The 12900-nt window shown below is 38.3% G+C and overlaps 1 protein-coding gene across 4 annotated transcripts in view; it reads left to right on the plus strand.

Moving 5' to 3' along the window:
• Nucleotides 1-12638, plus strand: part of TBC1D30 (TBC1 domain family member 30) — a 52625-nt gene extending 39987 nt beyond the window's left edge. For 2 of the 4 annotated variants that reach the window (XM_057377161.1, XM_057377145.1), the window contains exons 9-14: nucleotides 825-930; nucleotides 6182-6294; nucleotides 6459-6598; nucleotides 8238-8444; nucleotides 8643-8699; nucleotides 9997-12638. In XM_057377161.1, coding sequence (XP_057233144.1) covers nucleotides 825-930; nucleotides 6182-6294; nucleotides 6459-6598; nucleotides 8238-8444; nucleotides 8643-8699; nucleotides 9997-10778 — 1405 coding nt within the window. In that variant the 3' untranslated portion in view covers nucleotides 10779-12638. The remainder of the gene's footprint in view (nucleotides 1-824; nucleotides 931-6181; nucleotides 6295-6458; nucleotides 6599-8237; nucleotides 8445-8642; nucleotides 8700-9996) is intronic. The other 2 variants (XM_057377153.1, XM_057377167.1) reach the window with 1 other exon arrangement.
• Nucleotides 12639-12900: the final 262 nt, after the last annotated feature.

Consider the following 12900-nt stretch of genomic DNA (forward strand, 5'->3'; position numbering starts at 1 on the left):
ATATTTAGTAGCTGACCCTGATATATGTAGAACACCAGCTCACAAAAGCATGTTACTCATATTTCTCTTCCTCTAGATGACACACTGTGTTTTTAGAAGGGCTCTGGGTTTTTAGAAATTTAAAGAGAAGTGTGGAAAAAATATCCAATTGAACCCCCTCCCCAAAAGAAGACAAACAAAGCAAACAACCAACCAAAACCAAAACAGTCCTCATCTCTAATTTAGCAATAGCATTCACAAATATGATGAGTGAAGTTTCYTTTATTCTACATTATGTTAGCTTAGTTCTTTTTGAACACAATGACATGTATCACTGCACCTATACCTACTTTATTCTACAGGAATGGTTTCTGACCAGTGAAAGGTTTCTGTCCTGTCTGACAAAAAGAAAGTTCAGCTGGTGAATTTGGCCATTTGGTACATGCTGACRAATGGATGATGAGGCAATCAAAAAATCCTTATGTTCCCTTTCTGAGCGGATGAGAGAACTCCCTTGTGCTAGCAGGAGACGAAATTTATTAATTCTAGTGCTGTAGAGGTGAAAGGGGTGGAGGTAGTAGCTTGTCTGGAGATACATGAATCTGTTAYCATGAGGAGTCAGGACAGTAAGCTGTACTTAGTGCATCCTTTTACTGCTTCAGCTTTTCCAGTGTTATGTGCACAGTTTTATTATTGGGAAGTTTAGGCAGAATTGCAAATAAACTTTGAAGTTTAGCTGTCCAATGGAAATGCATTTTTTATAATGATAAGAAAATCAGTTTTGCTTTGAACATGTATGATCATATGTCAAAGTAAAAWAAAAACCAACATGTATTTTGATATAGGCAAATTGAGTGTTGTGAAACTGCAGATGAGTTTTACAGTACTATGGGCAAGCTGACACAGGAGATGCTTGAAGACAGTCTGATTGACAGCAATGAACTTATGCAGGTGAGTAATTGTAACACAATTATTTTTTGTGTTTTCTGTGTTGATTTCTTCAGGTGTTAATTTCTAAGAAATTACATTTTTATTCAGATACTGCAGAAACCTAAATTCTCTCAAGAATAAACGTTTCAGACAATTGGGTTTAGCTAGCATGTCAATGAAACAAGTGGATGACCTGCAGCTGGAGCTACAATCTTATTTTATAYATGAAATAGAGAAAATCACTAGCCTTCATTTAACAAAAATTGATTCTATGTTGACAGCTGAAAATCTTTTGTGATATAATGCCCAGTTGGATTTACACAAGCAAGGTGTAGAATCTTTCAGAAATCACCATTTTTAGGGTTCTTTTGCCTTTTTTTATGTTCAGTTATTTATTACACTGTGTCATTTTCATTCTGCTGACACTGTGGGAAATCAGAATTTATAAAGTGAGAAGTGTATAAAAAATCCTTCGTGATTTAAAAAAAGCTATGAACAGTCAGTAGTGTACTATAAACAAAGACATTTGTAGATAATCGCAGTCCCTGAATTCTCAGAGCATACGTCATTGTATGAGAATAAAGACCCACATTGTTCTGGGAAAGAAAAGGACCTTTAGAATTGCAGATGCAATTTATTTATTTACACTTACTTATTCTTGTGATATTTTAATGGTGTTGTCGACTTAGATTTTTATAAGAACTTTGTGCTACAGTTCTGGAACTTTCCTTTTGATGAGTTAGAGCATAGTGATTAAATGGGTGTAAGCACAGAGGACATAATTCACCTRATATTTTGTATCTGTCTTGGGGGAGGGAAAAAAGTCAGTCTATGAAGCAAGGCTTCATATAATGATGGTTACAATAATGRTCGTTAGCAGGTGACTGCTATTACCTATTGTTGGAAGACTGTTAAAATACACTTATCTAGTCTGGTAAAGTACTGCTCTGAAGTAAAGGATTATTTTCAGTTTTATTATTTTGGTTATTGTTATTTTGTCTGATGAGGAACGTCTAGGAATGGGAGGAGTGTTATGGCTTTGTTTTGCTTCAAAAATGGAAATGCAGCTGGTCAGAAGTACTCACATGCTTTTTAAAAATGTGTTAAGGTTCCTCACAAGACAGTTCAGATACTGAGTTTATGTAAGGAAGGCAGCACAAGCTGACATCTTCTCACTGTGTTTCAATTCCTGGTCTCCAGTGTGGTACAAAATCAAGATATGGCATTTGTGAATAAGAAAAATTTTGGGAGCTGAAGTGGTCTTTTGTGACTTGGTGGATTTCTTTCTTTGATGCTATGTGTCGTAGAAGATACTGGTTGGAGGGGTGGAGGGACCTTTTTTGTTTTTAACTATTGCAATTACAAATAGTAACAAATTAGCAATGTTTTTGTGCTTCAGCAAAAATAGAGTACTTAGTGCAATACGTGTGTGTATTCGTAGTGTATGTGTATATTTTGTGGTACTGCCAGGCCTGTTAAGGTAGGATGGCATTGCCATTGACATTGAGAGTGTGTTAGGTTGAAGTTCTGCGTATGGAAGAGGAGTGTATCTGGTTTATATGTGTCCTCTCAGAGAGTGTATCTGGTTTATATGTGTCCTTTGAAGAAACCGTAATATAGTTTGCATAGAATACAAATCAAAATGGCCACTGGCAGTGTAGCTGTCTCTGAGATCTTCACTCTAGGCCTTCTTTACCCTAAGTGGAAAGAATGAGGCACTACAAGAGTTTACCATTATGGCATAAAAGTGGTACCATGTATCAGGTTGGAGAAGAAAAATTAAGGAATATCAACCTTTCCATTAATGAAAAGATCCAGGATGCTTGAACATGCTGGTTTTCAAATTGCTTTAAGCTTTTTCAGAGGAGTCATCCAGAGATGCTTTGTTTTTTGGTTTTTTTTTTTTTCTTTTCCCCCAATTAAAATCAGAATGATGAATTTACATCTAATACTTTTTACAAGAAGGCTCAAGAATTAGTATCCTACTGTGGGAAAGGATTAATATGCTATTCTGCCTTCTGTACACATTTCAGTAGAGCTTGCTGGTGGCAATCATCTCACTTTTCTTTAGACTTGCATGATACCTATATTTGCCCAGTGAAGAGTAACATGCTCTTCTCAATCACTGGAAGACAAATAGTGCTGTAAAAGGCTTGGGAGTTAGAGGAGGGAGGTACAACTGATCCTTCAAGGGAGGTGTTGACAGAGCAGAGGTCTAAAGCAGAACTGGGGACTCGTGCCCTCATTCTCTCCACTAGCATGTATTGTTGCTGCAAGTTTATCCCTCCCATGCAGACAGTACCTATGGCTAGGATGGAAGCCTTAAAGCTTTTGGAGATTTAGCCCTTGTGTGGTGAGAGTTCTTAACATTTTACTGAGGAGAGCACAGAGGTATTGGAGGAGCAAGCCAGTCTACAGTTTCCTCCTTTTTTAGCTGAACAATGGGGGTGAATAAAGGGTAAGTGCTGTGCACATCAGATTCTCGACTGGGTATGTATTGGTTCCAATATAGAGACAGARCATTGTACACTAGGTGTCTGCAGGTATTCTAAACAGAGTGTGCTAGACTGAGTCTGTTCTTTCATGTCTTCTCAGAAAGCAACCGTTTTTATAAGTAACTCAGTTTGTGCACCCACAAACATTGCAGCGCAGAGGAGATGAGAAGGCAGCTGGAGGAGAGGGATCCCTTGGTATTTACTGGAATGGAGGGGAAAAGGGTTTAACTCTTCTGTGGTACTATCTCCCTAGGCAGTTACCCTGATTTGATGGTGTTCACTGTTAACTTTCTACTTGAGTAGCACTTTGTTTTCTTTTTGGATTTCTTTTTGCTTTTGCTTTTGCTTTTTTTTTGCTTAGTCAAAGTAAAAAGAAGAGCCTTAAGCCAGTAAGGGGCAGCTGTTGGGATAAGTGTGGTTGATAAGTTGTCTGCAAAATGGTTTACACTGTTTGGAGGCCACAGCCCTTCACCTCCCTTATGGTGTTCTTCTGAGGGTGTAGATGGCTTTGCATTTTTAGGGCAAGGCAAAGGTTTGTCAAATGGTTTAAGGTGAGAATAGAGTGTTTTTTCCCWTGTCTCTTTTCTTGTTTACAGGATCTGTCCTTTATGGCCATAAATAAGATGCTAAGTTTGGCTGCATCATGCTTTGTGTGTGTAGGCTATTTTATGGGACAGTTCACCAGAATTAACCAAATGGCATCCCAGGCTGTGTAAAAACTGGAAAAATACTGCTCTGACTCTGAAGTGTGGCTGGGAGGATATCACAGCTGTTGGTTGACAATRCTTTTTAAAATTTCCAGTTGAAATTTTATGCACTGGCATAAAATCTGTTTTGTGGGTCTCTTAGCCAGGTGGTGAGGCCTACACTTATAATCTGATAACAATTATTAAGCTAAAAATATGTATGGTAAATGAAAGGCATTGTAGACGATCTGGCAGAGACATGGATTGGAGACAGGCAAAAGCAAAAAGCGTAATCCAAAACAGTAGGTGCAAAAAGTAAATGGAGGACTCTGAGTYGACTGTTTCACTCAAAGGGTAACTAGCATATGGAACAAGTTACCTGAAAAGGACGTTGACATAAAGAGTAGAAATAAATTCCAGACAAACCCCTGGGGAGAGTTAAAACATATGGGGAAAACAAACCTAACGGGAAAGTATGGTGGAGATCAAACAAGCAGGCAGACGTGTTGGGCTGGAGGTAGGTCTTTCTCCAGATCATAAAATTCCTTTGTCTGGTAGACTGACGGGAAATCACTGGTCAGGCCCTGGAGAATAGTTTTCTTTCACRGTAGCATTGTTGTTTAATGGTGTGGCAAAACTTCAGTTCATGCTCTGGATTTTGAAAGTATCTTCCTTTCCTTAGTCTGTGCATGGTTAGCACTTAAAAGCATTCTCACACAGAAGCCTGTTGAGGTGCACTATTGCCCTTTGTCTGATTCAGACAGGAGTGTCCTTCCTGCTCCTCAGTGCTTTCATCAGTGCAGTTAGGGAAACTTTTTTCCCCCTTATGTCAGGAAATCTCTCGTACTGRATTCATGTTTGCAATTTTCCTTGGTGTATTTAGCCTAGACAGGGCATGGTTTAAGAATGGATTGTGTAGAAACTATTCTGAATTTCCTTTCATCTTAATTGAGGTCATTTGCCTTCAGATGAAAATGTCACTGACTTAATAGMACAGGAAAAAAATATGTAAGTGAAGATTTCCTGCCATAGATAATGAGAAATTTTTTTGTTGCTTTCTTTCAAAACATATTTAATTTCCAGGATGTGGAAAAGCTTTAATATTTCAGAGGAACTATGGCAAATTATATCTGGTTTTCTTTTTTTTTCTTCTGGCATGGAGACTGCTAATGAATTATTTGGCAGTTATTTGAAAGTTCTGAATAGCTAACAAAAGCAGGGAAAAAAGGCAACTAAAGTAGGTAGAAACAAATCAGCAGTGGTATTGCAATGAATATGATCTATCTTTATGTCAGGTTGGATGGTGGCTTACAGCAAAAATAGTGCTGAAAGGAAATATGTTTGCAATTATGTATCTACATAAACTCTGAGTATTGAAGTAAATAAAATCTACTAGCATTTCAATGACTTTGTTTCAGAAAATCAGCTATCCCCACTAAACTCCACCTTTACCCTGAAAGCCAGCCCACAAAACAGCAATCAAAACTAGAAAGTGAGGGAAGAAAACTTGGATAATGTTGGATCCTCCCTCTTTAGCTATAATTTTTGTGTTGATGTGATTTCCATCACACAAGCCCTGAAGCTTTTTAGGTACAATAATGAATCATATAACAGTTCACATCAAGTGAGGATCTGACCCTTCCTATCTATGCTAATGCTAATACTTAATTGAATTCTTGAGCAAAAATATAGGTCTTCTGGAAAGATCCCCAAATCCTAAATGATGCATTCATGTAAGTGAAATCAYAAATGGAGGAGGATTTCCAGTGTACTAGCAAGGAGGGATTGACAGTAATTATTAAATGAGTATAGGAGTTGAAAAGGATCCTACAGCTTATATTATCAGTTTCTTTTTTTCTTTATTTTTTGACTGAACTATATTTTTCTAGTGAGTCAGTCTTTTTTCTTACAGGAAATACTGACTGAATCATAAAACTAGACCTTTTTCCTATAACATGTGAATGTGCAAGAATGTGCAGCCTTTAATCCTGTAAGACTGAAAGTCTGTTCATGGAAAAATCTTCTGKGAGACTGTTAGTTAAAGCATACATTTTAAAAGTTGCTTCTTTTTTTTTTTTTTCTTTCCCCTAGACTGTTTACACCATGGCTCAATTTCCTTTCCCACAACTGGCAGAATTAAGGGAGAAATACACATACAATATTACTCCTTTCCCTGCAGCAGTAAAATCAACTTCATTCTCAGGGTAAGTTTGAAATGCATTGCTTATGGTGTATAGTTATTGTGTACCCTCCACAGATGGTGAAAAGGCAGGTGGAATCCWCCTTTGTATACTTCTAAAAACTATAAATATGCTTGGTAACGCTCACATTTAAGAATATATCTTCCTTACTTCTCTTCTTTTGACAGAAGGTTAGGCAGAACCAGAGACAGTGATGAAGAGAATGACTTAGATGATGAAGACTCAATTGCTAATGCAATTGGTTGTCTCGGACCATTAAGTGGGTTTTTGGCACCAGAGCTCCAAAAATACCAAAAACAGATTAAAGGTAAAAGGGATTTTGTTAATTTTGGAAAACAAATCTGTATGACCTTGTTGAAATTGTCTGTAGCTCTGTCTGTGAAAACTGCTATAGAAAATGTGTCTTCTATGCTTGTAAAGTTTACAACAGGTACCAAATGACTTGCTCTGCACTCCATGAAGATGTCTTCAAAGCCAGGTTGGAAGGCTGTAGGTGCACACTAAATGATATCAAGGATTTGTGAGTTAAAGATTTGGCTACAGTAATGGTTAACAAAGCAGCCCCATAGTGTTGCCCACGCACGAAAAAAGAAACGTATGGGTAAATAAGTCTGCCCTAAATCCATGCGTATTTCTGATACAGCTGTTAGGTAGTCAGCATTTTCTGAAGGGTGTACCTGTCATAAGTGATCTTTATTTGCATGTGCATGGTTAATATTGGAACCTTTCAGCAGTGAGTGAATACTGCACATGATTCACTGCCCTTTTGGCCAACCCTTTAAATTGTTGTATGTTTTGGATATGTTCACATTAGGGAAAAATTGGTATGGTTTAGGGTGTTCTGACAATATGTCACTATTTTTCAAACCCTTCCACATGGAAATAAAATTTCTTGACAGTATTGTATGTACACCTGTGCCAGCTCAAGCAGTATACCACAAGCAGTATAAAATGCCGGTCCATACAGGAAAAGCAAAGAGCATTTGTTAACTTGCAGCAGCCTTTATGAAATAGTACTGGATCAACAGTGATTTTGCAATATCTTAAATAGAGATGGCCTTTCCTATTTRCAACTCACCTCCACCTTACCCTCAAAAAACCCCAGACTGATGTGGCAGTTGCCATTTATGCTTCATCATTCTTGTGTCTTGATTTTGCTGGGACCTGTAAGCTGCAATTTTCCTCTCAATTGCTGTGGTGTTTTGTTTTTCCCTTCCTGAGGGACTCTGCCTACTGCTTTAAACTAGCACTTTGTCAGGACATCAAACTGCTGTTGCAGACTAAGCCAAAGACAAATAAACATTCCTTGAAAAATAATTATCCCCCTGACCCTGGAGTGTCAGGTCGGTGGTGTATCAGAAACAGCTGTGAAAATAAATTGCCCTGCTGCTGTTGCTCTGCAGCTGTTGATCAGAGACACTCTCAAGTTGTCTGATCCTCAGCTGCTCTGAGCCTGTCCCTTTTGTTGCTACTAGCAGCTTTCTCCCTGTGRTGTTCTGTTTCTTGATGTTTCTTGCTGGTAGCACGAGGCTGGTTGTTTAATCTCATACCTGCTTGACTGTAATATATTTTATAACTTGAATTGTTGGCCTCTGTGACAACTGAGTATCTTTAATGACCTGTTATTGAATTACTTCAGTGGTGGCATGATGTACTTTTAGATATTTGAAGAACTGTGCATATAACAGTGCATTGCCGTGTTAACTGACTTTTGTAGTCTTTAACCTGCCCTCAAACCCTTACTATTCTTAAGCAGTAGTACYTTTTATAATACTCTTTATTGTAAATAGCACATCTTMGTTAAATATACATATTRTAAATTTTTAAAGACTGCAGTTAARTAAGATTCTAGGAATTGGACACAGGTTTCCTTTGGAAATAATCTGTGGAACTCTTGAATACGCCAGTTTACTCCTCACTTCCATTTTTATTCCCTCCTTCTACAGATCAGAATGAAGAACAAAGTCTTGGTTCCAGTAACATTGCGGAATTAAGTCCAGGAGCAATAGACTCTTGCAGAAGTGACTATCACACTGCTTTTAACAGCATGATGATGGAGCGTATGACCACTGATATTAATGCACTGAAAAAGCAATATTCCAGGATAAAGAAGAAGCAGCAACAGCAGGTTCACCATGTGTATATCAGAGCAGGTAACATATCGAAACATGCTTCATTTGCTGATTTATTACAAACTAACTTTATCAATGGAGGCAAGCTAAATGACGTCCTTTTACATTTAACTAAATAGACAAAACTAGAAAGAGTRATGGAACACCCACATTAGTAAAGTGGGTACCACTTCATACAGACAGAAAACAACGTTGTGATATTTTTTCTTCTTTTGTCAGGATCTGAAGATGATGACCCTGGGGTTTTTTTAGGTCCCAGGGACCAACTAAACAATGGTATTTAAAAGTGGCTTTGCTACTTGGGTGCATTGTGTTGATCTCTCTGATTAAAAACTTTAAATCGTTGGCATTCTTGGAATTGACATACTGATGCACTGGAAAAAGTGAAGAGATGAGGATGCTTTAGATCATGTGGCAGATAGATTCCTWGCTGCTCCGTGTTAGCCAAACTCTTCTGAATTCATCTGGGCATGGGCAAATTATGCAACTGAAAGAACTGGCTAAGATGTTCCATTGTGATTGGCAGTTTCCCTAGCCATAATGATACTGTTGTGAGGACTGACACATCAGTCTCTTATTTAGCAATCCTTGCTGTGGAATCTGTCTCCCTGATTGTCAGACTCACCAGTGCAGGGGTTGGCATGGAATGCACAGCTGAAGGTTTTACTGGGAGTACAAGCTGAACATAGTGCACACACTCATTCCTCCCCACTTAGGTGTCATCCTTCTAAGTGGAAGGAAGGAATCATGCAAATGGGTCACCGCGGACAATTTTTATTTCGTTTCTAGATTGCCTAAACCTGTGCTAGTGGGACCATTGGAATGCATGGAGCTGCAATTTTTAATTTACATGATTTGGAAGGATTTTTTTTTTTTTATGTTAGTAAAATACTTGCTTTGAGCAAAGGCTGTAGCCAGCAGAAACAGTGCAAACAGTAAAACGTTGATTCCCAAGGATGCCAACCCCTACCTTCCAAACACAAATCTTTCTAATCTTACTAATGATGCAGGGCTGGGTTTGTCATTTAATCAAACTGCCATCCAATCACTAATTCTGAGTCTACTCCTCTGGCTTAATAAGATGTGGTTTGTCTATTAAAAGTACTTCAGTTAATTTTCCATTTTCCAGTCACACAAGCCTCGTGGAGAGGCATATATGACAACTGAATTGCTTCTTGCTGTTGSTGGAGAAATGAAAGAGAGGGGAAAGATCAGAAGTCAGTATTASTGTTAAACTGTCAGTTTTGCAATTCCAAAAATCAAGAAGCTACTTCTAAAAATTATTTATTTTTATGGTGTTCCTAGCTCAGGACTTACCCGTAAGTACTTGTGGCAAAGGAGTGAGGGAGGACAGAAAATCTGTATATAGAAGGTACTATGTGTTTGACTCCAAGACATAAGTGAAATTCAGTGATGATTTTCAAGCTTGGGTTGGTTTTTTAAAAAATACATTCAGTCCTTCAAACCTTTGCTATACCTCAAGAAAGGTATCAAATTTAGTGGTGGATCCTTGGAACATTAGTTTGTTTTGTTCTTTAACAATACTGTGTTTCTTTTAAATGCTTTCTTTCAGACAAGGGGCCAGTTACCAGCCTTCTCCCTTCTCAGGTAAACCATTCCCCAGTGATAAACCACCTCCTTTTAGGAAAGAAGATGAAATTGAATAACAAGTCTCTCAAAAATGCTGTTATTCACATCCCAAGTCATGCTACAGGGAAGATGTCTCCCATTCCCCAAGAAGATCTTAAAACAAAACTGAACTCTCCGTGGCGCACTCACATACGAGTTCATCGGAAGAATATTGCTAGGGCCAAAGGCCAGCTGGGCTATGGGGATACCGTAGGACTGATAGATGAGCAGAGTGAGAGCTGTAAAACCAATAGTCCTGGTGCAAAGGAGGAGACTTCCAAACGTTCTGACTTTGGAGAAAGAGAAGGAGGTGGTTTGGATGACAGGACTACTTGGGAAGCTGAGCAGCAGTCATCTGAGCCAGCCTCTGTGGACAGCAGTACAAACATGTCTGTGGTTCAGCTAAAACTGGAGGCATTGGAACTCACTTCAGATACCCAAACTGATGTGGAGCCAACATCCCCTCAGTCCAGTCAGCCACGTTTATCAGAGTCTTCCACTTCATCCAGGGACAGTGGAAACCTGGCTAAATCGCCCCAGTCTGGGAACCCAAAGTCACAAGTCTTCAATCCTTTTCCCAGTGTCAAGCCTCTTCGAAAGTCAGCTACAGCCAGGAATTTAGGGCTATATGGCCCCACTGAAAGAACACCAACTGTTCACTTTCCACAAATGAGCAGAAGTTTCAATAAATCTGCCAGTGGCAACAGTGGGACCAGGAAACGATGATGTACTACCTGGTACTTGCTATTTCTGACAGCAACRAAAGAATTTGTATTGCCTTTTTTTTTAATGTGTGCATGTGTATGTGTCCCAAAGCATTTCTAATTGCTAATTAAGTAATGAGGACARAAGTGATTACCAGCTATATAAATAAGTGTCTTTGAAAATTGTGTTTTCATGTTGTTATAGAATAGATTAGTGAACATGCACTCTGGCACCCTTTTGTTGATTCTGATGGTCCTGTGTGAAATAAACATTAATTTGCAATGTGAAGCATACTATTTCTTGAAGTCTAACTCAGACATAAATCACCAGCTGCCTTTAACCCCTCAGCCCCCCATAGCTGCCTYCTGTCTTTCTGAGCTCAAAGGACAAATTGTCCGGTGCAGCAGACAGGTGTAACAGTTTTTGTGACTGTTAAGCAGCTTCCCTGTTAGACCTCATCATCATACTCCAGGAGTAGCTGGAGAAGCCATGACTAACAGAAGCACAAGCAGCCCTAGCAATCAAGTGTCACTTTGTGACATCTGGCTTCAGATATTCTTGAGCAGCATTTTGTGCTTGTCTTGCCACAGAAATTCTCTGCTGACACTATTTTTAAGAGCAACCTAATCATTGAGCATGAGAACAGCAGACATAAGTCCATCCACAACACGGGTTTGCTACTTCTCTGTTACGTGTGTACATACATTCATTTCTGTTACTTACTGCTGGAGAGTTGCAGCACTGTAAAATTAGGAATTAGGTACAACTCTTTGTGTAGTTGTATGATTATTATTCTGACGCATCTTGGCTTCAATGGATTTAAAAGCTATTATCTAGATTAGATTTGTAGTTAAATAATATTTGCCAGCTTAGCAATAGGTAAAATATATTGATGTTCCAAAGTAGTTTAGGGGTTTAAAGTCTATAAATAGAGTGATTAGATACTTAGAGTGCCACTTCCCATTAAAAGCCAGCACATCGGCCACTATGTTAGTGGGATGGATCCTTGGGCTTCCATGTCTTGGTACCTTTGTGGGGTGAAAGAACAATGGCAAAGTGATAAACTGAGTATTTATTTCCAAATCAAAAAGCAAAGCTGATGAATACCGTAAGACAAGTAATTTTATATATCTATATAACAGAGGCAGGCAGAGAAGCTAAACATAGATCATTCATGGTTGCAAAATCAAGTACTCAAACTCCAAGAAATTCAGGTTGCTCTCAAATCATTGCATCTCTGTCAAATGGTATGTACTGACTGCGGTTCATTACCTTGATTCCAAGTTTCCTGTGGCGTGAAAGGCCAATGTTTTAAACTGGTGTAAAATAAGTAATGATGAATCAGCCCCATTGTATGTAGTATCCTACTTACTTTTTAAAATTCATTGTTAAATTTGCAAATTAATATATCATTGTCTGTTTATTAATGTATTCCATAACCTATAGTATGTGACACCAGTTTTACTGTGTACCATAACTTATAAGCTGTACAGTATACCCTGTTCATTGTTGTGGGGACAGTTTTATTTTGCTGCTGTTTCATATAAATGTATGCATATAAAATAATATACAAGTATGAACACTATAAATAGAAAACAGATGTAGATCAGGTCTTGCCCTGCCTCATTTCCAGACTATAGTAGTATTGTCGATAATGATTACTTACAACACTAAGTAAATTAAAATAACGTAGAATTTAGTCAATGATTATGGGCTGTATGTGAATGTTTTGTACTAAATTAGAAGAAATGGACTTCTCAGAAATTTTCCTGTGAATCATCCTCCCCAGTTTTTCTTCAGTGTATCTATCACATGGCTGTWTGCTGAACCAGTACAAATAAAAGGACTGTCAAATTGCAAAACCTGCTAAAATGGTCCGAGTACGTGCATGAATTTTCAATATTTTACTCAATAAGCAGTGGAAAATCAGCAAATTATGCATGGATATAGGTCTGGGGAAAGAACAACACATTGAAGTGATTCAGAATGAGTAAAAATCTGTGAGTATGCACTCAGGCCTTGGATTGTTAGGACTGAGGTGAAGGAACCACAGATACTCGGTGCATTTGTATGATGATGCTTGCTGCAGGGAGTTTTCTTTAAGTACTGCTTGATGAGAAAATAGAATGTCGTGTTAGTTACC

Source organism: Malurus melanocephalus, unplaced genomic scaffold (assembly GCF_030028575.1).
Source record: "Malurus melanocephalus ecotype Western Australia unplaced genomic scaffold, MMel_1.1 scaffold_10, whole genome shotgun sequence".
NCBI classification, from domain to species: domain Eukaryota; kingdom Metazoa; phylum Chordata; class Aves; order Passeriformes; family Maluridae; genus Malurus; species Malurus melanocephalus.